Source organism: Oncorhynchus tshawytscha, linkage group LG09, assembly GCF_018296145.1.
Source record: "Oncorhynchus tshawytscha isolate Ot180627B linkage group LG09, Otsh_v2.0, whole genome shotgun sequence".
Classification (NCBI taxonomy): Eukaryota; Metazoa; Chordata; class Actinopteri; order Salmoniformes; family Salmonidae; genus Oncorhynchus; species Oncorhynchus tshawytscha.
The window spans coordinates 64,028,626-64,053,253 of record NC_056437.1 but is presented as its reverse complement, the minus strand read 5'-3'; the positions used below and the strand labels follow the sequence as shown (position 1 = coordinate 64,053,253).

At 44.3% G+C, this 24,628-nt stretch overlaps 2 protein-coding genes across 2 annotated transcripts in view; both read right to left on the bottom strand.

The window, feature by feature from the left end:
• prr12b (proline rich 12b) overlaps positions 1–13,091 on the bottom strand; it is a 31,614-nt gene extending 18,523 nt beyond the window's left edge. Inside the window, exons 1-4 of the mRNA XM_042327863.1 lie at positions 12,814–13,091; positions 6,760–6,914; positions 5,074–5,235; positions 544–4,934 (exon numbers count right to left, since the gene is read on the bottom strand). Of these exons, the coding sequence (XP_042183797.1) occupies positions 544–4,934; positions 5,074–5,235; positions 6,760–6,914; positions 12,814–12,896 (4,791 nt within the window). The 5' untranslated portion in view covers positions 12,897–13,091. The remainder of the gene's footprint in view (positions 1–543; positions 4,935–5,073; positions 5,236–6,759; positions 6,915–12,813) is intronic.
• A 3,682-nt stretch (positions 13,092–16,773) lies between these two features.
• prrg2 (proline rich Gla (G-carboxyglutamic acid) 2) lies at positions 16,774–24,503 on the bottom strand. The gene is made up of 7 exons (XM_024437108.2): positions 24,259–24,503; positions 23,663–23,767; positions 21,087–21,250; positions 20,921–20,954; positions 20,611–20,737; positions 20,060–20,203; positions 16,774–17,455 (listed from the first exon to the last, which is right to left on the bottom strand). The coding sequence occupies exons 2-7, from the start codon at positions 23,745–23,747 to the stop codon at positions 17,383–17,385; spliced, it is 627 nt and encodes a 208-aa protein (XP_024292876.1). The 5' UTR covers positions 23,748–23,767; positions 24,259–24,503; the 3' UTR covers positions 16,774–17,382.
• Positions 24,504–24,628: the final 125 nt, after the last annotated feature.

Genomic DNA, 24,628 nt, shown 5'->3' with positions numbered 1-24,628 from the left:
AAATCCACCTTTCAGCAGGACAATAACCTAAAACACAAAGCCAAATATTTCCTGGAGTTACTTACCAAAAAGACATTGAATGTTCCTGAGTGGCCCAGTTACAGTTGACTTAAATCGACGTGAAAATCTATGGCAAGACTTGGAAATGGCTGTCTAGTAATTATAAACCAATTTGACAGAGCTTGAATAATTAAAAAAATAATAATGTGCAAATATTTTACAATCCAGATGTGCAAAGCTCTTAGAGATTCTCCCCAAAAGACTCAGATGTAAACCTTGCCAAATGTGGTTCTAACATGTATTGACTCAGCGGTGTGAATAGTTATGTAAATTAGATGTGTCTGTATTTCATTTTCAATACATTTGCTAAGATTTCTAAAAACATGTTTTCACTTTGTCATTATGGGGTATTGTGTGTATAATTCAGGCTGTAACACAAAATAAGGAATAAGTCAAGGGGTATGAATACTTTCTGAAGGCACTTACGGAGTCCATACAACTCGCTATCTAAACATGATATCACTCTGCTCATGTCTCCATTACCTTGATAGGCTTGAAAGGTTTCTGGTGCTGTGGATGCTGTTGATGAAGGTGTTGTAGGTGCTGCTGCTGTTGAGGTTGTATATTTTGCTGCTGTTGGAGGTGATGGTGTTGGTGCTGCTGTTGTTGAAAGTGCTGTTGTTGGTGGAACTGCTGCTGTTGTTGTTGTTGTTGTTGATATTGGAGGTCGGGTACTTTGTTCATTTCTCGGTGCATCTCTATCATCCCTTCCTCTTTCCTGCCACGCCCCCTACCCCGCCCACGACCCCTGCGGGTCTCCCCGCCTACATTTCCCATCAGCCCCCTACAGTAGGGCGGCTCCGGGAGCGGGCGGATGCGAGGGCGCCCTCTGGGCCGAGGCGGCCCTTCACGTTTGGGTTTGGTCGGTTTCCTGCCCCTCTTCTTGGGCCCATCGTGGGGTAGGAGCTGGGGAGGGGGGCCAAGGGAGGGGTAGCCGGACGGGTGGCAGAAGTCCAGGTCACCCATCAGAGGGCTGAGGGAGCCCACCCCTGAGGCCCCTCCTCCTCCAGCCTTCCTGCAGCTGGACACCAGGTCGGGGAGGAGGTCAGGGAGCCGCCGGCTGTTCAGGCGGATGTCAGCGGGAACATCAGCCTTGTCCTCGTCATCCTCGAACTCATACTCCTGGGCGTAGTTCTTCTTGGCCTGCGGCTGCGGGTCGCGGCGCTGCTTCAGCAGGTGGAAGGAGCTGGTCTTCAGCAGCTTCTTGGGTCGGGAGGAGCAGAAGATGGGCGACGTCAGCCCGGCCAAACCAGAACTTCCACCCACGCCCGTACCCCCAATCATCTTGTTGGCGGAGCCGTCCCCAGGAACTCCCCCTGGAACCCCCAAGCCAAGGCCTGGGGTCTGGGACTGGATGAGGCCGAGCTGCTCTGTGTTCACAGTGGACGGGAGCTCATGGGTTTTCAGAGAGTCCAGGTCCAGATGCATGGTGCTGTTTTCTGTTTCCGTGAGGCTGTGGCAGTACCCATACCCCTGGTCGCCATGGTGACCCATCATGTCATAGCCACCTCCTCCATCACTGGTCTTGACGTCCTCCATGCTGTCTGGTCCCTGTACACGTGCCTCAGACATACCTTCCTGCACCCCTTGGCCTGCCCCGGGAACCCCGGTGCAGCTCGACTTGGAGTAGTCGTCAGAGCAGAACATATCCTCCATGCCGGGGAAGAAGGAGCGATCCTCATCCTGTAAGAGGGAGTCTGGGAAACAGATGGAGGTCAGAGGCACAAACCTTTGCTGCTGGCCTTGGATCTGGCCCGCTTTCCCCACAGGGCTCACAGTGTCAAACTGGTGCTCTTTGAGCTGGTCCAACTGGGATTGACAGAGCTGGGGCTCCTGGTCCCTCTGATGGGGCGGAGGCTGCTGCTGCTGGGGCCCTGCATTGGTTGCCAGGTGGTGGGAGTGGGGGTGGGCATGGGTGTGCGGGAGGGGGTGGTGCGGGTGGGTCTGCTGTTGGTGATGGACGTGGGGGTGGTGTGGGTTGAGGTGGTGCAGGTGGGAGGGCGTGGTTATTCCCAGGTCTGGCTCGGAGAGGAAGTCGTGAAGCTTGGAGGCAGTTTGTTGGGAGTGGTGATGAGACGGCAGCCTGTGCTGCTGCTGTTGTTGCCTGTGTCCGTCACCACTGCCCCCATCTCCTCCCCCCACCCCACTTCGCTCCACGGCCCCTCCACTGTCTCTGCTGTTGGCACGAGACAGGGTGCGCTCCAGCATGTCCAGCGGAGAAACCGAGTTCTGGCTGGCCTGGCCGTAGTGGGCCTCCATAGCCTGGGACTGGAGTTGGAGCTGCAGCTGGGATTGAGACTGGGGCTGGGGATCCACCCCTGCTTGTCCCCCAGGCTCTGCCTCTCCACCTGCCCCCATCATGGCCTGCTGACTCATGGAGTGCTGCTGCTGCTGAGAAGCAGCTTGCTGGGTGTCCATCTTGTTGCGGGTAGTGTGGGACAGAACAGACTGGAGCATGTGGGCAGAGGGAGGCTGCTGGGGCTGGTTTGGAGGGGAGTCCATGAGGGAAAGGGAGGGCTGGGACTGTCGGGGCTGCTGCTGCAGTTCGGGTGTCTTCCGCAGGTATGGCAGCTCGGACGAGTCGGGAGGCTTTTTGAGCTCCATGTGAGGGTGGCCATGGGAGTGGGGGTGGGCGTGTCGGGAGTGCTGGGTGTGTTGGGGGTGTGAGGGGGCCTGCGAGGGATGGTGGGGGTGCTGGGAGTGAGGGTGTTGGGAGTAAGGGTCGCTCCTGCCGTAGTGCACCACTGAGCCGAGGGAGTCGTGTTGCTGCGGATAGGGAACGTGCGGGTTGGGGTGGGAGAGGGAGTCTTCCCCCCCCCTTCCTCCGCTGGCTCCTGCTCCAGACAGCCCACGTTCGTTCTTGGCCTGCTGCTGCTGTTTCTTCAGCGACATCTCCAACTGGCTCTCCAGGCCACCTCCGCTGACGTTACCTGCAGTACCGGGGACCGAGCTGTTGGTGGCGCTGTTGGTGCGGATGACACTCTGCAGGTGGTAGCGCTCCTCAGAGGCCTTACTCAGGTCGTAGGCCAGACCTTTGCCCCCATCCCTGGCCTGAGGGATGGACTGTGGCGGCTGCTGCTGGGGGTGGTGCTGGGACGGGTGAGGCGCAGGGCTCTGGGCATGCAGCAAGTGCTGGATCAGGAAGTCATCGTCATCGTCATCCTCCTCGTCTTGAGAGCGCTCCACTCCCAGCATGTCGGTGTCTGGCTTGGGCTTGGGGGGCGTGGGGTGGTAAGACTGAGGCTGGGGGCCTCGGGTGTCGGGGTAGCCCTGCGGAGAGGACAGGAAGGCAGGGGAGAGGACGGAGGATAGGTATTTGTTCCCCCCGGCTCCCCCGGGGGACTGGGCAGGGCGGGCGGGAGCAGGAGAGTGCAGCCCAGGTCGAATGATGCCAGAGTTGCTGGAGGGAGAGGGGCTGGAGTCAGGGAGGTGGTATGAGCTGCCTCCTCCAGCTCCACTGCTACCACCTGATCCTGCACCCCCACCTCCTGAACCACCTCCACCTGCCCCGGACCCTGCCCCGCTGCCGGCTGACCCTCCACCCCCCCCAGACCCCAGGAGGGCAGGGGAGTGCCTTGGGCCACCGTACCCCAACGAGGGACTGCCTGCTCCCCCGAGGGAGGTAGGCAGCGAGCTGTATCCTGAGTCCGTCCCGTAGACCACCTCGGCAGAGAAGGAGCGGCCTCCTGGCCCCAGTCCTCCATACCCTTTCCCAGAAGTCCCAGGGCCAGAGGTCAGGTCCTGGGCCTGGGGGGAGCTGAAGCCCCCATAGGGCTGGTGAGAGGGGAGGTGTGAGGGAGGGGGCTGGCTGGGGGAGTAGGACTGCTGCTGGGGAGGTGTCTGTCCAGGGAGGCCTGCGGTGGGCTTGGCGGGGGCCACAGGGGACCCGTATGCTGACAGGCAGGGTTTAGGAGGAGGCTGCTGGGCCGGGGCGGAGGAGACTGGAGGGGGAGGTGGGGGAGGGGGCGCAGACTGAATTGGGGGCTGCTGTCTGGATGGGGCTGACGAGGAGCTGGAGGAAGGGTTAGGGTTGGAGATTGAGGAGGACGAGGAGGCTGAGGGCGGGGTGTGGGGGGTTCGGGAAGACGAGGAACCCGAGGAGGAGTAGCCGCTACTGGAGCTGGAGTTCTTAGCCCCCTTCCCTAGACCTCCACCTGATCCTGACGAGGAGGCGGCTGAGGAGGTGTACGGGGTCTGGATGATGGGGCGGTACACTTGGTCTGACCGGGGGGAGGGTTTGGGGTCTGCTGAAGGGCTCTGCTCTCCCAGCGGACTGCAGGACACCCCTCCATGCCGGTGGTGGGAGATCTGCTGGTAACCCGATGCCCCACAGCTGAGGTAGTGCTGCAGGGGGTGGGGGGCTGAGGAGGAGAGCTGGGACTGAGCCGGAGAAGAGCGCTGGTAGTGCTTGATCACGCTGTCCTGCCGGGGGGTGGCCCTTTCCTGGGGTGGCTGGGGCGGAGGGGGGGCGGGTGCCGATGAGAACACAGAGGCATTGTACAACTGGGAGGACTGGTCCTGGAGCTGGGAGGACAGCAGGTTAAACTGGGGAGGGGGTAAGTGGCGGCCTGAGGAGGAGGAGGAGGTTTGCGGCGGGCCTGTGGGGTCCTGCGACCCTCGGTAGGCGGCGCCCTGTGAGGAGAGTAAGCGGTCGAAGCCCAGGCTAGACTGCGAGGGCGTCTTGATGTGCAGCAGGGGGTCATGGGGGGACAGGAGGCCGTTGGACGTGGGGCTGAAGGTGGGCGAGTCCTGGAGGGAGAGCGAGGCGCCAGGGAAGGACCGGCCAGAGAAAGAGGCTGGGTGCTGGTAGGCCGAGAGGGAGGAGGAGGGGAAGGAGCCAGACCCGATGAAGAGCTCTGGCTGAGTGTGCATCGCTATGGGAAATGGAGATAGAGAGAAAGACAAGTAACAGATATTATTATAAATGTGCTGCTGTCCTTCATAACACTTAGAAAATGATGAACACGACTCAGTTGTACTTGAACATGACTCAAGACTGGCTCCTGCACTCACCAGTCTGCCAGGACGGTGTTCGGAACTGGGAGAGGAGGGAGGAGGCTGAGGGGGGTGGCTGCCGACCCTGGGACTCCAGTGCTGAAATCAGGTTCATGACAGATGGGTCTGGACCAGAGGGACTGGCATGGTGTAGCCCAGTATCAAACAGCCCAGATAAGCCTAGAGGACATAGACACAAAAGCATTTACTCAACCACACACATTTTTCTGTTTATAGTGACTCATCTAAACAACAGTCTAGTCTAAACAAAAACACTTTGATAGAGAGAAAAATGTACATGCTCCCTGACTAGAGGTCGACCGATTAATCGGAATGGCCGATTAATTAGGGCCGATTTCAAGTTTTCGTAACAATCGGAAATCGGCATTTTTGGGCGCTGATTTGCCGATTTTTAAATATTTTTTTAGACCTTTATTTAACTAGGCAAGTCAGTTAAGAACACATTCTTATTTTCAATGACGGCCTAGGAACGGTGGGTTAACTGCCTTGTTCAGGGGCAGAACGACAGATTTTCACCTTGTCAGCTCGGGGATCCAATCTTGCAACCTTACAATTAACTAGTCCAACGCAATAACGACCTGCCTTTCTCTCGTTGCACTCCACAAGGAGACTGCATGTTACGCGAATGCAGTAAGCCAAGGTAAGTTGCTAGCTAGCATCAAACTTATCTTATAAAAAACAATCAATCATAATCACTAGTTAACTACACATGGTTGATGATATTACTAGATATTATCTAGTGTGTCCGGCGTTGCATATAATCTGACTGAGCATAAAAGCATACAAGTATCTAAGTATCTGACTGAGTGGTGGTAGGCAGAAGCAGGCGCGTAAACATTCTTTCAAACAGCACTTTCATGTGTTTTGCCAGCAGCTCTTCGTTGTGCGTCAAGCATTGCGCTGTTTATGACTTCAAGCCTATCAACTCCCGAGATGAGGCTGGTGTAACCGAAGTGAAATGGCTAGCTAGTTAGCACGCGCTAATAGCGTTTCAAACGTCACTCGCTCTGAGCCTTCTAGTAGTTGTTCCCCTTGCTCTGCATGGGTAACGCTGCTTTGATGATGGCTGTTGTCGTTGTGTTGCTGGTTCGAGCCCAGGGAGGAGTGAGGAGAGGGACTATAGCTATAGCTATACTGTTACACTTGGCAATACTAAAGTGCCTATAAGAACATCCAATAGTCAAACGTTAATTAAATACAAATGGTATAGAGGGAAATAGTCCTATAATTCCTATAATAACTACAACCTAAAACTTCTTACCTGGGAATATTGAAGACCCATGTTAAAAGGAAGCACCAGCTTTCATATGTTCTCATGTTCTGAGCAAGGAACTGAAACGTTAGCACATATTGCACTTTTACTTTCTTCTCCAACACTTTGTTTTTGCATTTAAAATAAGTATTCATTCAGTATTGTTGTAATTGTCATTAGAAATGTTTTTAATTTTTTTTATTTTAAATCGGCCAATTAATCTGCATTGGATTTTTTGGTCCTCCAATAATCGGTATCGGCGTTGAAACATCATAATCAGTCGACCTCTATCCCTGACTGTGTGTATAGGTTAAGAAAATATTGTACTGTAATAACAGGTATTCTAACATTCTATATGACAACCTTTTGGCATCATGCAGAGACCTCAATTTCACATTTGAATCAAGGTTCATATTAGCCCGGCCCCTTACCTAGACTCCGTCCAGCCCCCCATGCCCCGCCCTGTCCAGAGCTGCCAGGGTGGTGATTGGTTGCGTAGCCCTGCAGAGGGTGGGGGGTGCCATAAGCCTGGCGATGGAGCAGCTCTGAGTCCGGATGAGAGGACCTAGAACTCCCATACACCAGGCTGAGGGAAAAGGGAGGAAGGGGTGAGAAATCATTAATTAATGAAAAGTTGGATTATTCTTCTATATCGGGGATATCTAAATCGAGATCTGCAGTACAGCTGTTTTTCTTTTCTCTTTGGTAGATAATTGATTGATTAATGTAGCCTAATTGATTGGCCAGAGAGTCCACTCACTTAGGTCGGAATCAGTCTCTGATTATAGGGTGAATGTATGTAATTTTGTCTCAGGTAGCATTGACTTTATATTTATTTATAATCGTCAAATAGTCATTCAATCAATCAATTATGAAAACCAGAAGTGCTGCAGACTTGATACATCCGAATTGGGATGCTCATGTTGTATACCAGGGGTATTCAAATCTTACTCTACGAAGTCCAGAGTACTGCTGGTTTTATTGTCTACCTGGTTGCACCGACCTGATGTCCCAGGTCTAAATCAGTCCCTGATTACTAGGTGAAGAACAACAACAAAAAAGCAGTAAAACTGACTGAGGTCAAGATTTGAATTTGCAGGTTGTATACGAATAGTGAGGCAAGAAAGCATTGTGCATACAGGATATTACTGATAACCCATCATCGTCAATTAGGCCTAGATAAGGCTATTTTCTTGAAAGCCTACAGAATTTTACATAACACATCATGTTATCAAATAACAAAGAAATAGTTGATTTCACAAACAAAACAACTGTAAACATCCAACAAAATGGTAGTAGTGTGAGGGAATCAGCAAATGCAAGGCTTTCTGCATCGATAAAATCCTGTTCTAACCACAAAGCCTAAACAACAACAATGCATTCTAGTCTGGTTGACAGTGTCTCCCAGGCTTTGGTGATGGATTACCTTTCTAATCTACCTATACTCTCTTGTAGAGTTGTTTACTTAGGAATACTCCATACTGTATAAGGTCAATATTGCCCGTTCCAGCCCACACCATAAAATATGAGCCAGTCTTGCACTTTACACAGGGTAACCTAACACTCAATATAAGGTATTGCTCATCAATATCAGCCGCTAAATAGAACTGGGAGCAACATTCACATGAAAATCTGAATGAAAAGAATGATTTTCAACAATCACTCCCACTTCTAATCACTTACTTGCACAGAGGGGAAAAACAACACCCAAACAGAGACAGTGTCCCAAATGGCCTGGTCAAAAGTAGGGCACTATGTAGGAATAGGGTGCCATTTGGGATGCAATAGGGTACCTTTTAGGATGCAGTCAGTCTCGGAGAACAGAAAATCTCCATAGAGTCAAGAAATCAAAGGTTGGGCTTTTTCATGAAGTCACCACACTACAGTGCAGTGTAGTCTCTACATTTAAATTATATTATTTCCTTCATTCATTCATGTGGAATACACTCAAAACTATTATGCATAAAGACAGTTATTATTAACTGTTTACTTATGAAGTCCAGTGATTCTATTGTTGAACTGCCCGATAACCATGGTCTTTTATCAATTAGATGTGCTCGCCTCCTGCGTCCTCTCTCCTCTGTCCTCTCTCACCAAAGGTAATTGAGGAGAGGCGGCAAGGAGATGGAAAGTCGACGAAAATGGCTTGTAATGAAATGAGACTCTCCTTCTCCAATCGCACGTCATCAGGCAAATCAAGTTTACAGGTTGGAATCCGGAATCCCAAATCAAATGTATAAACTGACCAAAACGATTAAGCTAGTGCACAACCTTTTATCAATAAAAGGATAAGTATCATATTATTTTTAAATGTTTGCATGCTTTTTCTTAAAGGGGGTTTGGCAGATTTCAAAACATTTCCATGAATGACTCAGGTAGGATACACTTGTGCTTCCTTGCCAAAAGGAGGACATCAAGGAGGGGAGGACTGTAAATTCTGTTTGCTTGCTAACGAATTTACACACTCTTCGACCACTCATCGGTTTCCGGGTCACGGAGGAGAGAGGACAGTCTTTTTTGCTCCAACGAGAAAACCGGCATATCACCCTTTGGTTATCTTCAGTGTAATGTGATGTTGATTGGCCACCACTCTGTCACCATTCAACCAATCGTGTGACTGTGACTAGCCACCTTAGCTGATTGGAATTGCTGTTCCCCAGTCATGCATAGAAAGCTAGCAGCAGAGGCGAGCGGTTATGACTGGACAACAAAGGCGAGATGAGGCGAGACCCATAGTGATTTCATTGATAAAAGCGTGGTGACTGTCTGAGTGTATCGGTCGCTGACTCCTCCTCCTCCTCCTCTGCAGCCGTGCTAAGTTTAGCCACGGCTCGGTTAGCATACGCCACTATCTGACTCAGGAATCAGGGGTAATTTTCTCTGAATATGGCATGTCAGCGTGTTCAGCATTCTTGAGTTTGACACATCCATATATTCTACTGAAATCTTTATAATATGTTAACAATAGAAATATTTATGGCTAAGTGCTAAAATATCAAACTAAACCATAATCCCCAAATGTCGATTTCTATGTTTAAGAAATTGGTTCCATTGAAAAGAATGGTTCTGGAACTAGACACTATATTCTAGAACCAGACGCAGTCAGGTTCAGTACTTCCACTTTCCCAGAATATTTGTAAATTGAGAATTCAATGGGCTAAGCAAATGAGTCAATAGTATGTATTTAGTTGAGTGCTAATCTCTTGTACTGCTCAGATGCAATTTTCAAATGAGCGCACCACCTCTCCATCTCTTCCCATCCTGTTCTCTCTCCATCACCTCCTCTCCTCCTTCAACCTGTCATCTTCTCTCCTCTCCACATCTCCTCTCCTCCAAATTCAACCATTCCTTCCTCCTTTTCTTCTCTCCTCTACATCTCTTCTCCCACCCCCTCCCCTCCTCTCCTACTCTCTGTCGGGCCATATAACCATGATGGAGTGAGCTGCAGTCCTCAAGATTGTGAAAGAGGGGATGAATAAAGGAGGGGGAGCTATTAATCCTTCATTAAGACTGCTTTCGCAATCAACCACTGTTCATTTCACCCTGCCGTTCCGTCCAGGCAGGTGTATGAAGATAATAGGCTCAGTAGTTTAATACACTAGACATTTGTCTTCTACAGACATGCCCGGTACTAGTAAGAGTTGGTAAGAGCTTGGTATGGAGATTCTGAGCTAAACAAATGTATTCTACTGGTATTATTGCTATGGTTAGTTGAGTGCAGCAGAGGGCATTTTTTGGAACTCCGCTGTATTTACAATACAATATGATTCAGACTATAAATGGGCAAGACTACCAAAATGTTGTCACGGCTACCTGCAAGCATGTCCAGGTATGATACCAAAATAGATGTAACCACTATACAGTCTCATATAATCATACAACTGATTAAATGACTCTTACATATTGGAATATGTTCATTAATTGCACATTAAAATAAAAGGTTTCTATAAAAGTATTCACTTCAATTAATATGGCTGAAGATAAAATATTTTGTAACTGTCATCCAATGTTGGTTAGGTTCATTACCCTAGAACAGTAAAGTAGTAGTAGTTTCTGTTCATTTACCTTTTTCAATAAAGGCAGCCAGACAATCCCACATTAGGGAGCATGAGGTCATCATAAGAACACCAGGACTACATCAATCTGCCTGTGGGCTTGGAGATGCCCTTGACTCTGGGATTCAGCCATCAAAAAAAAAAAAAACTGCTGGCTAGGCTAGATCAGCTGACCAACAAAAGAACATATGTGTGTGTGTGTATATATATATATATATATATATATATATATATATATATATATATATATATATATATATACGAAATACTCCTTGGTTCAAAGATAAAATACAGTAGTAGACTACATAAAACATTGTATGTATCTCAAAACTGTCAGTTACCAAGGTTACGTACAATAGCCTATTCTGCATAAGCAATTACTATAGCTTTGAAATAGTTTTTGCAGTGATTTGATCATTTGCATCTTTGTGGAACCAATGAGTATTCAGGCCCAAAATAGAAAATATGGTAACACTTTATAAGAACAATATAATAAGTGGCACTACCAGTGAATGACACTGTAATAGAGGGCACGGTTAGGGCTTTATGCAATTGCTCCATGCACACGCTCAGTCAGAATGCAACATTTATTTGCCTGTGGGACTAATACTTGAGAGTTATGTCCCTTACAACCATTATGCAATGGTATTTTACTCATATTAAATCTTATCGCCAATCAGGAATTTCACAGTATCTGCGTTTTAAAAACAAATTATCCAAATAAACTGGTGTTTACTGCGAGCTACACTGTTGCTACATGTAAACGTACTCTGTAGCAAGATTGATTTGGTTGTCCCGGCGACGACTGGTAATGTGCGTAGCCTTTGAAATGTAAGTATAGGCCCCAATTCATTAAAAACACAGGAGACGGGGCATTTTAAGACACACAATGTCAAACATGGTAACATTTCGTTACATTAATAACGTTCTTACATGATATATCATTCCCGTTTTAATTCATGCGTTAACGGAAATTAGAGATGATTTGGGATATTTTACCAGTAGCTAACGCGTTAATGTTAGCTGGCTAACGTTCGGTTAAGCAACTGTCTCTCAATACCGCATAACATGAGTTAGCTAGCTGGGTAGTGAGTTCTGGCAAACATCACACAAGCCATCGTTTTAGCTAATGACATTCGTTGGTGTTTATGATCGATTCTTATACATTTTACTTTGTAGCCAAAGACCTGCAGCATTGAGTCAATGCAGAATAATTTAACTTGAACAGAACAACTAACGTTAGCTAGCAAGGACAACAGTTACCTGTAACCTTTTAGCTAGCTAACGTTACCCCAAAATGGCTATAGCTAGTAGAGGTTTTTCTCGCATGAATGAAAATGCAGTTGGTGCACACAAAAAAAGGAATACACCTATCATTGCACCTGTTAATAATACGCCTATCACCTAAACTTGAGAGTGAAGTTAAGACAGTTACTGTATTACACACGGTGTACCATTACCAATTTATTCAAGTTTCCATCAATACAATTTCTAGGCTTAAAGCTATCTTGGAGTTATTATCCCAATATAGAAAAACATTTGCACTAACATCCATGCTGCAACTGCTGCTGCTTTAATAATGGGATTTAATGTACTCGTGCTTCCAGAGTGTGTTAATTAAAATACCTTACAATTCACTAGCTAGCTGTCACTAAATTGTCACTGTTATTAGCTTAAGTTACTCTTAATTGTTTGATGATAGATGATAGCTGCATATCTTGATTTGATTTAGCCTACACTCATCCTACAGTCTATTTCCGAGAATGCGAGACGATGAAAAAGCAACCCTGCAGCACCACCATTTCTAGCATAAAGGCAATTTCATTTGTAGACAGTGTGCTAGCTACAGTAATCTGCCGACAGTAGCCTAGCTACAAACATTGCATTTTGCATCGTCAAATACATTTGGTTTGTATAGCTAATTAGCACCAACCATTGCTTTGTAAACGTATTACGCAATCAATGCATTAGTAAAGACAACCCCGTATGCATTCATATAATTGTGGAATATTGTGAAAAATGCTAAAGTTCTTTGCAAATATCATTACATGTTTATTTTTCTTCATTTCTGATTATTCACTAGCCAGCTAAAGCTAGCTGTATCCTCCCAAGTACAACCCATCCCCCCTCTTTTCGCCCCTCTCCCCCCTCTTTTTTTCTGTCTCGGTCTACCTTCCGTATCGCGTATTAACTCTCAATCGCGTTCCTTGCATCTTCAAGACCCCCCCCCCAATCTTGCTAATGACAATACTGATAGCCTTGCTATAGCCTATCTGGCGCTTGCAAACAATGTAATCTATATATATAATCGGAGCGATAGAGGGAGCACAGATTGCATTGCCTCTATCGGCATGGGCATTGTTACAGCAAGCTAAGCATATTTATGCATCCAATGTATGAGGGCGCACATGTACGGGTACAAATGCTTACCTTGCCTTGGCCGATCTCTCGTAACTCCATCCCGTACCAGCGCCCAAATCACCGAACCCTGTACCAGGATAATTTCTTTCCATTAAAGAAAAGACGAGAGATGAAGATGGAGAGATAGTGAGGGGGTAGGGGAGGGAGGAGATGTCTTAAATTCTCGCACGCTATCACTCCCTGTGTCCTTTTTTCCCCCTCTGCTCAGTGTCTGTTTATTTCTCCCGATTCACTAGCAAGTCCTCAAGACTGAGACCAGCACGGAGGGGGAGAGGAATGGAGGGGAGGAGAAGGAGGAGGGGGATATGGAGGATACAGAGGGAAGGAGGGGGTGGGTGGGGGGGTCACACCAACCACCACCACAAAAATCCGGTTTCTTCCTTCCCTCCCCTCTTCAACTCACTATATATTTCAATGTCTATTGTCCTTCTCGGCACCACCAGCGATTCAGCTGATGCTAGCGCGTAGCCTAAACCAGTCTGTGCAATGCAAAATATTTGGTGCCCATGTTTCACTCTAGAATGATGTACGCTCTCTTACAATCCCCTGTCACCTACGTTGTTGAAGTATTGCATTTCTAAATTTATTTGGAATATATATAGATATATAGATATAAAATGTGGCGATTCTATTATAGCGACAGTGTCTATTGTTTATATTTTGGCATGCCAGTTCCCTCTCCAAAATACATTTACACACACCCCCTCCCTAATATTGGTAGCATAGGCAGCCGATAGTGGGCGCTAGATCTGCACTATTGTGTAGAATTTATGTTCCCAGACCGTAATGCACTCGTATACACCGTGCGTGCCTGACGAATCAAATGGAATTATTTGACGGGTCTCTGTTCGCAGCATACTTCAGTCGGAGACTGCCATGCGTGATGGACAAAAAGTAATCAGCGATTGGATCATCTCTAACCGGCACAGAAAGCCCGCCTACACGACCAATCAGATGAAGGAGGGTGATAACCAAATACACAACGTCACTCAAATGCATAACATTGAGAAAGGACAAAAGTTTTGGGCAAAAGGGTAAATTGGCTTTTCTTTTTTAGATAATTAGTAGCTAACTTTTGTTACGCTCATGTAAAATGAGCTAGCTAGCAAGCATATGGAATTCCATTCCAAGCACATAGAAGTTATTCTATTTGATGGAGTAACATTTCTAGTTTCCCTACAAGCCTTTCATTCTAAAATTCTTGAGCTTCAACAGATGCACAGCCTTTGGCAGTTTGAAAAAAAACTCAGTTGGGAGAGTAAAAGTCTCCCAACTTGAAGTTGTGAGCACAAAGAGATATGAATGCCACCATGGAAAAGACAGACAAACAAAAGCCAAATATAAATATGCTGCTGAAATGAACATGAAGGCAGTAAGTTCAAAGACCGATCACTGTAATTTATACCATACACTTTTACATTAATTTAATTTTAATAATGTTAAAGTACCAACCAACCAACAATGGAGTGTACCTCAATAAAATGTAAGATGGGGCTTTATGTAATGATGAGTACCATTTTATGTGTAATGTGTATATAAAACTGTATTCCTATCATGTTATACTGTGTATAAAATGACCATGTATATAAAGTTTATGAATAATGTACAGTATATGAAAGAATATATGTACAATTAAAGTACAATTAAAAAGAAAAACAAGGTTACCTTTGTCATCCAAAGAGGGGAGTGGATGGGACAATAAAATAAATACAAATAAAGAGTATGTACAGGGCCTTTAGACAATAGACACACCCCTTGACTTTTTCCACATTTTGTTGTGCTACAGACTGAATTTAAAATGGTTTAAATGTAGACTGTGTCACTGGCCTACACACAATACCTCATAATGTCAAAAGTAGAATTATCATATATATATATATATATATATATATATATATATGTTTTTACAAATGAATAAAAAATGAAAAGCTGAAATGTCGAGTCAATAAGTATACAACCCCTTGATTATGGCAAGCCTAAATAAGCTCAGTAGTAAAAATGTGCCTAACAAGTAACATAATAAGTTGCATGGACACACTCTGAATGCAATAATAGTGTTTAACATGATTTTTGAATGACTACCTCTTCTCTGTACACCATATATACAATTATATGTAAGGTCACTCAGTCGAGCAGTGAATTTCAAACACAGATTCAACCGCAAAGACCAGGGAGGTTTTCCAAAGCCTCGCAAAGAAGGGCACCTGTTAGTAGATGGGTATAAAAAAAAGCACAACAAAATGTGGAATAAGTCAAGGGGATTTAATACTTTCTGAAGGCACCAAGTGGGGTTAGGGTGGTGAGTTTCCCCTTACACTGTAAAGAGCTTTGGGTGTCTAAAGTGCCATGTAAGTCCAATTAATCATAAGAATTATTAAATGTTTGAAGACCATGCCTTTGTACTGAGACAAAAACTGGTACAAAATACCAAAAAGGTGTACTGTCAAGTTAAATAAATGACTATAGTAAGTTCCTAGGTGCCAAATAAAGTAAAAGGGTTGAAGTTTATCTTAAATCAGGCAGAAATAAACACATTTAAAATAAAAATGTATGTGAAACTGTGTACGTTTTCAAGGTGTGTCAATTTGTCTGTCTTACATGCCATTTTAAAAACAATGCTGATATTGGAGTAAACCTATTTTGGGTTAAAACAAGTAACTGAGTAAGGGAAAACATAATGATAAGCTTTCAAGCTGAGTTTGAAAAAGACATCCGATTACCACTTTACATTTAGAACGGTTGGTTTTATTATAGCTAATAAATAAAGAAATCATTGTGATAAAAATGGTGCCGCGTTCACTTACTAGTCGGAACTAGAATTTCCGACTTGATGATTCGTTGAACGCGGCACGTGCATAACTACAACCATTTAGCAAGCCAGAAATGTCAGTATCCTAGATCCGACTAGCATTTGAACGCAGCATAAATGCATGTCTCTCGTCTGCCCCTGCAAACTGGTCAGCATACGCGTGATCCAGTCCCTCATCTGATTGGTCAAGTAGGCGGGCCTTCTGACTTTGGCAACGACTACAATATTCGTATCGCGCATCAACATATATCGTATTGTTCCTCGCGTTCTTTTGTCAAAACCAATTATAAATAGACCTGAGAGAATTGAAGAGAGGTTTCGCGGCCATACTAGAATCTTGATGTGAGGGTTACACGTCATTTTCTTCTTAAGACGCCATTTTTTTAGAGCGGCTGGTTGGATCGCATGTTAGCACACTCCCTCCCTCTCCCCACTCACTCGCTTTCTCTCCTTCTTCAGTGCGCACACACACACACACACATACACATACGCAGTGTCTGCTAATCCAACTCTTTCTAAAAGCCAATTTATGTTTGATCCGAAATGTGGTCAGAGACTTCGTATGACGGGTGTGACGCAATTGCGGAGCCACCAGAGGAATGCAGAGGCCAAATCATGCGCTGTACCGCATCGCCGTGCGCCTCTCAAATTTTGTAACAAAGCAAAGGGCTCTGTATAGCTCCGCATTGACATGATTGGTTGAGGGTAGGTGGGAGCGGGAGGTCCAGTATAAACACTAATTCACTTCCTTGACAAATTCCTTCACAATAGCTCGGCTCAGCTAAGCACAATAAGTATGAAGGCAGCATCGTAGTAAATGCTATTCGGCCACCTCAGATGCAGACCGACCAGCCTTTAGTCATATACACAGAGAACATTCTCAGACAGAATACAGTGTAGCACAGGCCAAAAGGGTACATTTGGGAGCAATGCAAGATACATTTCGATTAAAGAGTGCAGATATATGCAGGGTTGGGCGGATTACTTGAAAAATGTAACCGGTACTGATTAAGGTTAAACAAAAAATAAAGTAATCAGTACCGTAACATTTTGGATTACTCATTTCTGAATCGGGAGAAATAAACAGACACTGAGCAGAGGGGGGAAAAAGAAACGTGCAACTCTATGGAATCTAGATGACTGTCTGATTGACCAGTGGGCTAGGTGCAAAACGTTTTATTCAAATGTTTTGAATAAGAAATGTGTATAAATACAGACTTAATTTCAGAGGGGTCCGTCATGTACCAATACAGATAGAAACAACCTAGATAAAACAAACATTAGCCAACATGTTGACCTAAATTCTATACCATCTGCTAGTTTATACATATTAAAGGAAATTCCATTAGCCCATTGTTGAAATAGTCCCAAAATGTTTTGCTTGTCATCAATCAAGTTGTCAAGATCTGTAACTTTCAAATACAGGAATCATCCCCGTCTGATGCATTTTGCAATCAAGAGATTGCTTCTCTTTCTCACAGGTAACCTCTTAACAAGTCTTCATCCCATTCCCTTCATTTCTCTATCTATAACATCCTTCAGCCTTGCCCCCCTATGAACTCCCCTCTTCCCCCGAATAAAAAAAAATGAAATGCTCTCCTATTATATGGACATTTCCCGTATCTATTTCAACAACTCACAAGAGTTGAAATGTTCACAGCTGTGCTCACTTATAACTGTCCAGAACTCCAATTGATGCTTGTAACACACACACACACACACACACACTCTTCATGAATGGCCCTTTTTAAAATGTCCTTTCCTCCTTTTCACTCAGTGTCCTCAGTATTTGCAGTAATCTCAGTATTGTCAGCTGGGTCAGGAGGTACTGATGGCGCCCCCCTGTGTAAAAAAAGAGATAGAAAAAAAACGAGAAATAGGTTGTGACATGAATGAAAGATGCAGACAGACCAGTGATCTAAAGTACCCCTTAATTCGTTTTTTTGGGGGGGGTATCTGTACTTTACTATTAATATTTTTGGCAACTTTTACTTCACTACATTCCTAAAGAAAATAAATGTACTTTTTACTCCATACATTTTTCGCCAGGTCGCAATTGTAAATGAAAACTTGTTCTCAACTTGCCTACCTGGTTAAATAAAGGTAAAAAAAATATTTTTTTTTTTAATTCCCTGACACCCAAAAGTACTTGTTACATTTTGATAGGAAAATCGTCCAATTCACACGAGTGAACATCCCTGGTCATCCCTACTGCCTCTGACCTGGCAGACTCACTAAACACAAATGCTTTGTTTGTAAATTATGTCTGAGTGTTGCAGTGTGCCCCTGGCTATCCATCAATAAACATTTTTTAAATTGTGTAGTCTGGTTTGCTTAATATAAGGAATTTGAAATTATTTTTTACTTTTGATACTTAAGTACATTTTAGCAATTCCATTTACTTTTGATACTTAAGTATATTTAAAACTAAATACTTTCCGACTCAATTAGTATTTTACTGGGTGACTTTTACTTGAGTCATTTTCTATTAAGGTATCTTTACTTTTACTCAAGTATGTCAATTGAATACTTTTTCCACCACTGAGACAGACACACAGTTGACAGACATGCATATTACACATAGTACACAAAGCTGGAATACATTCACGCACAGTACACATTCTTAAACTGTGGTGGCCCATACAGTGGGGCAAAAAAGTATTTAGTCAGCCACCAATTGTGCAAGTTCTCCCACTTAAAAAGATGAGAGAGGCCTGTAATGTTCATCATAGGTACACTTCAACTATGACAGACAAAATGAGAAGAAAAAATCCAGAAAATCACATTGTAGGATTTTTTATGAATTTATTTGCAAATTATGGTGGAAAATAAATATTTGGTCAATAACAAAAGTTTATCGCAATACTTTGTTATATACCCTTTGTTGGCAATGACAGAGGTCAAACGTTTTCTGTAACTCTTCACAAGGTTTTCACACACTGTTGCTGGTATTTTGGCCCATTCCTCCATGCAGATCTCCTCCAGAGCAGTGATGTTTTGGGGCTGTTGCTGGGCAACACAGACTTTCAACTCCCTCCAAAGATTTTCTATGGGGTTGAGATCTGGAGACTGGCTAGGCCACTCCAGGACCTTGAAATGCTTCTTACGAAGCCACTCCTTCGTTGCCCGGGCGGTGTGTTTGGGATCATTGTCATGCTGAAAGACCCAGCCACGTTTCATCTTCAATGCCCTTGCTGATGGAAGGAGGTTTTCACTCAAAATCTCACGATACATGGTCCCATTCATTCTTTCCTTTACACGGATCAGTCGTCCTGGTCCCTTTGCAGAATAACAGCCCCAAAGCATGATGTTTCCACCCCCATGCTTCACAGTAGGTATGGTGATCTTTGGATGCAACTCAGCGTTCTTTGTCCTCCAAACACAACGAGTTGAGTTTTTACCAAAAAGTTATATTTTGGTTTCATCTGACCATATGACATTCTCCCAATCTTCTTCTGGATCATCCAAATGCTCTCTAGCAATCTTCAGACGGGCCTGGACATGTACTGGCTTAAGCAGGGGGACACGTCTGTCACTGCAGGATTTGAGTCCCTGGCGGCGTAGTGTGTTACTGATGGTAGGCTTTGTTACTTTGGTCCCAGCTCTCTGCAGGTCATTCACTAGGTCCCCCCGTGTGGCTCTGGGATTTTTGCTCACCGTTCTTGTGATCATTTTGACCCCACGGGGTGAGATCTTGCGTGGAGCCCCAGATCGAGGGAGATTATCAGTGGTCTTGTATGTCTTCCATTTCCTAATAATTGCTCCCACAGTTGATTTCTTCAAACCAAGCTGCTTACCTATTGCAGATTCAGTCTTCCCAGCCTGGTGCAGGTCTACAATTTAGTTTCTGGTGTCCTTTAACAGCTCTTTGGTCTTGGCCATAGTGGAGGTTGGAGTGTGACTGTTTGAGGTTGTAGACAGGTGTCTTTTATACTGATGACAAGTTCAAACAGGTGCCATTAATACAGGTAACGAGTGGAGGACAGAGGAGCCTCTTAAAGAAGAAGTTACAGGTCTGTGAGAGCCAGGAATCTTGCTTGTTTGTAGGTGACCAAATACTTATTTTCCACCATAATTTACAAATAAATTCATTAAAAATCCTACAATGTGATTTTCTGGATTTTTTTTCTCATTTTGTCTGTCATAGTTGAAGTGTACCTAAGATAGAAATTACAGGCCTCTCTCATCTTTTTAAGTGGGAGAACATGCACAATTGGTGGCTGACTAAATACTTTTTTGCCCCACTGTACATACACACCAGTGGAGGCTGCTGAGGGGAGGATGGCTCAATAATGGCTGGAACGGAGTACATGGAATGGCATCAAACACATAGAAACCATGTGTTTGATACCATTCAACTCATTCTGCTCCAGCCATTACCATGAGCCCGGCCTCCCTAATTATGGTGCCACCAACCTCCTGTGATTCACACACACGCAGACCTACCCAGAGTAAGGTGGCGGGGGCGCGTCATGCTGCCCACTGCGTGTCAGGGCTTCGCCGTAGGAGGGCAGTCCTGGAGCGATGATCCCAGCCAGAGGCACTGTCTCTGGGGCAGGCTGGCCAGCCACAACCATCCTCACTGGAGCACTGAAACATTACATAAAAGTCATCCTAGGTTAGGCTACACACAAGTAATTTTGCCCACACACACACCAAATAATGGGAAGACTCAGGGTCCATTGTTAATTTCTGAAATATTGTTTCTGCTATGTAGGGCTATCCAGGATTACATAGGCCTATTTTATCATGTTGCTACAAACTTATATAGGCTACTGTAATAAAAAATAATAAAATACAATGTACTTTATCATATATGTTGCTACAATGTAGTGCTACCAAGGATTACATAGGCCTACTTTATCATATGAAATTTGCTGACAGGTAGGGCAACCAGGCAATAGATGCCTTAGGTTAGGTAGGCTATACTATACAGACTTACACTCTAAGATCGACACACTAACATACATAGACACAACACACACACTCAATCTTACCTGCCTGCCGTCCTACCAGCTTTGTTCTTGTAACAGTAGCAGCCCAGCACCGTGGCTATGACAGCAGACACTAGAATAGCCAAGATTCCTGCCACTAGACCCGACACATCCACTCTGGGAGCTGTATCTAAAGAACCAACACAATAAATACATGTGCAATGTACATTATATTAATATTATAGCCTGTGCGATGATAAATCATCAATGCTAGCATCATCCATAGAAAAACATGAGGACAGTAGTGAGAATGTAAATGTCAACATTGACTTCATATAGGTTTATAAAGGACCCCCCCCAAAAAATATCTTACTGTGACTGCTGGAATATGTGTCCCAAAATACATTCTGGGGAAAATAGAAAATTCAATTAGTCAATTAATTGAACAAGCTTACAGTATTCTTAATGTGCGTAAATAAAACAATTTTCAACAGACTTTCATGAAAGGTACCAACACATTCACTGCCCCCTTCCCTCACCGTTTGGGGTGTGTCCTCAAACACCTCCCTGGCCTCCTCGTAGGTGCACACCTCCTCTATGCACTCCCTCTCAAGGCTGTCTGGCGTCACCAGCTCCAGGTCCCATTTGTTCCAGAGCAGCGAGCGAGACAGGTACGAGGACGCAGACTGTTGTCCCAGGAACACTGGACCCAGAAAGAGAGAAAAAGAGAGAGAGACAGAGAGGGAATAAGACAGACCGAGAGAGAGAGGATATTCATGAGAATGAGATTGAGGTTGATATAATCGCAATGGTGTCAGAGATAGAGACAGAGCCTCTTTCTCACACACACACTAGCAATCATTTATCACAAGTCTGACTTCGACAGACAAGAGAAAAGTCGGTATTGAATGGATAACCTCACAATCAGATAGAAATAGAAAGAGTGAAGCAAAAGGACAATTGCCTAACACAGTGGTTCCCAAACTTTTTCACTCTTCTATCATTGGGGAACACCTCCTCCCCTACACTGTCCATGACACAAACTGGTCACACCCCTCTTGTTTGAGAGAATTTTGCACATTTCAAACTTATTTCCTGCAATTCTATACATTATTCCATGGGGTGGTGACTTTTTGGACATTTTAAAGCACATTCTTGCAATTCTACACATTTTGCCATGTGGTGGAGAAATCATTTATGAGTTTTAAAGCAAGTTTCCTGCAATTCTACACATTTTGCCATGTCTTGTATGTGTTCATGTGATAACTGAGTGACAAACATTATAACAAAATCAAAGGGCAAAAAAACCCAGTTTCTGACAAGTTATAAATAGCTCTCTAAAGGTTTGCAATGACTGACATGACAATAGGACAATTGCTGATTCACTATCCAATCACAAAATTGCACATTTTGCATTCTACCATTACAACTTTCAAGAGTAAGTTGAAAGCCCAACATAGTTCCTTAATGCCTCACAGCTTGGGAACCACTAGCCTAATATGACCCTACATGAAAATAAGGTGAAAGGGGGTAAACTTGCCTCCAAAATAGTTTGAACTGAATGCACATTTGGACAGACACATTCTCTCCCTCTCAGTGCTAGTGTGCACACTTGAGAGTGTTAAGGACAAACAAACTCAGTGGCATGTATTCATGGATGCCAAGGGAAACCAGGCAATCCCCCCCAAAAAATGGACAAAAAATAAATAAACATTAATTCATATTTAGTCTCTCTGTGTTTCATAATTTTCTTTCAATTTGCAAGAAGAGGCTGAATGTACATCATCGGAGAAAGCATCAGAAACAGTGCCCCTTTGTCTCTGTATGTGATGCCCATCTATTTGATGCTGTCTGGTCAAAAAGTGTATGACATTGTTGCCGCCCGTAGCATTGAACGCAAGAGAAGCCAGCAAACATTTGTCCTCCCTTGAAAAAAAATGATGTATAAAACAATAGCAAATCAGCGCTAAGCTAAACTGAGTGAGATCAAGTGTGAATGGTCCTGGCACAAAAAAAAAGTGTCAAGGGAAGCCAGTTTGGATTTGGCTTCACACCAGTCACTGACAGAAAAATGTGAATTGTTGTCGTTGTCCTCCGGTGGCTAGCTAGCTAAAATTGGCCCTTTCCTAACTTACCCATGGATGGAGAAAGGGATTTGGACTTGTGGTTTTACTTCATTCTCCGTACTGGCCAATGATTATAACAGAGATTCTGAATCCAACTATAAATTCATACATTGTGCCCCTGGTCCGAGAGGATGAAAGTTCAATATGTAGCTAGATGTAGTAGGCTAATGTTAACTAGCTGGCTCATTGTTGCCCATGAAGTTAGCGAGCAAGCATTTTAGCCAGGTAGCCTAGAACAAAAACTAAAAATGTGTAGTGTATGACAGAGTCATAGACAATATCATCAACATCAAAGAGAGGAGGATGGCATTTCTCTACAAGTAGGGTGAGTCAACATGTTTTTTCTACTCACACACACACACACACACACACACACACACACACACACACACACACACACACACACACACACACACACACACACACACACACACACACACACACACACACACACACACACACACAGAAATCAGAACCATGGACAGCCACATCATATTTAGCTTACGTTGATTGAACAAAGTTGTTTATTGTTATATTTTAGTTGTCACTGTATTAGACTAGGTGATTTGATGATGTTGAAGCTGAAATGGCACTGGAATAGATGGAGGCAGCTCCTGTTTCTTTGCAACTTGCGGTAACTGTCCGTGGTTCTAAATCAATAGTTGTTTAGTAGTCAGAAAATGTCAGAAACATTAACTTGCTTCACGATGCTGTAGGTCATGTTACATGCAATATGCTTTGTGGACTTCATCAGACAGAGGTTACTCTCCGGGTTTGTGATGAAACAAAAGGTCTGGTCGAATTTATTCTGACACAGTCTCCTTATTGTCTCAGCCTTAAGCCTATGTATCAAGGCATATGAACTAACAGGTTATACAGCAAACAACACAATTATCACAACACATTGGTTGTAATATGGATTTTTTTTTCTGGCTTGGCTTCCCCAGAGATTTTACCCACACACTGCTACTGAACAGATGTGTGTTTACCTTCATTGTGGCTGTAGACTACTCTGGCCCAAGCCAGAGGGAGCAGCGACAGCATGCCAATACATATCTCTGCCAAGCCTGGCATTTCTCAAGCAGGAGCGACAACTGAAACAAAATGTATTTATTCATTATTGCTCTAAATTAATATCCAATACTCAACACATTATTCAGTGATTTTTTTTTTATGTAAAAAGGGCGCACACACACACCAGAAAAAGGTGATACTGAAAATCAGCCATTTTGTTTGACTATGTCGCCCTCTAGAGGCGCAGGTTAAAACGAAACAAGAACGTTTCTATGTAACAAAATTGAATCACATAGGAACAAAAACCTACATTGTAGCGTATCGTAGCCCTACTTATAGTAGGTAGGCCTACTTAATAATAAGAAATATAAAGAAATCACATTTGATTTTTCTATTTTAACAACATATTTGTTCGGCTGCATTGGGAAAAGAGAAAGTACGATAATTAACTAGCATAGCTGTAGTCATATCGATAATAAACAAATGGCCAGTGATGCCAGCCCAATAATTTTGGTCTAAAATAATTGATCGTTTAGCCTAATTCGTTAAAACAAGAAAATATTATCCTTACCTTGTGTCTTTGGTGTTTCCGCCTCGAAACTTGTGAAAAACTGAATATTTAATCCTCTATTTTACAACTCGCTCACCCAGGCTTTCCTTAACTTAAACAATTACTATGAGCTATTATATGCTAATTAAATTGTTTATTATAAAGTTTTTTTGTGCTAATTTACGACAGGTAAAACATCTACCCAAATGTACCTGTCAGGCAAACACCCTGCCAAAACGTCACACGACATGACATACCTGTTTTACAACATGCCTTATGCTCATGGCGGTGTGAGGGCAGAAAGGGGGAGTTTCCTGAAATTGTGTGCGCGTCAGTGTGTGAAAGAGAGAAAGAGGGATCAACCAGGATCTTGGGTACACACATCCCACAT

Coding starts and splice junctions, on each gene's coding strand:
- prrg2 (XM_024437108.2), bottom strand. CDS start 23,747: ATGCCAGGCTTGGCAGAGATATGTATTGGCATGCTGTCGCTGCTCCCT. Junction 20,204..20,610: donor GCTGGTAGGACGGCAGGCAG/GTAAGATTGAGT, acceptor GTAATGTTTCAG/TGCTCCAGTGAGGATGGTTG. Junction 17,456..20,059: donor CCCCCGCCACCTTACTCTGG/GTAGGTCTGCGT, acceptor TTTTTTACACAG/GGGGGCGCCATCAGTACCTC.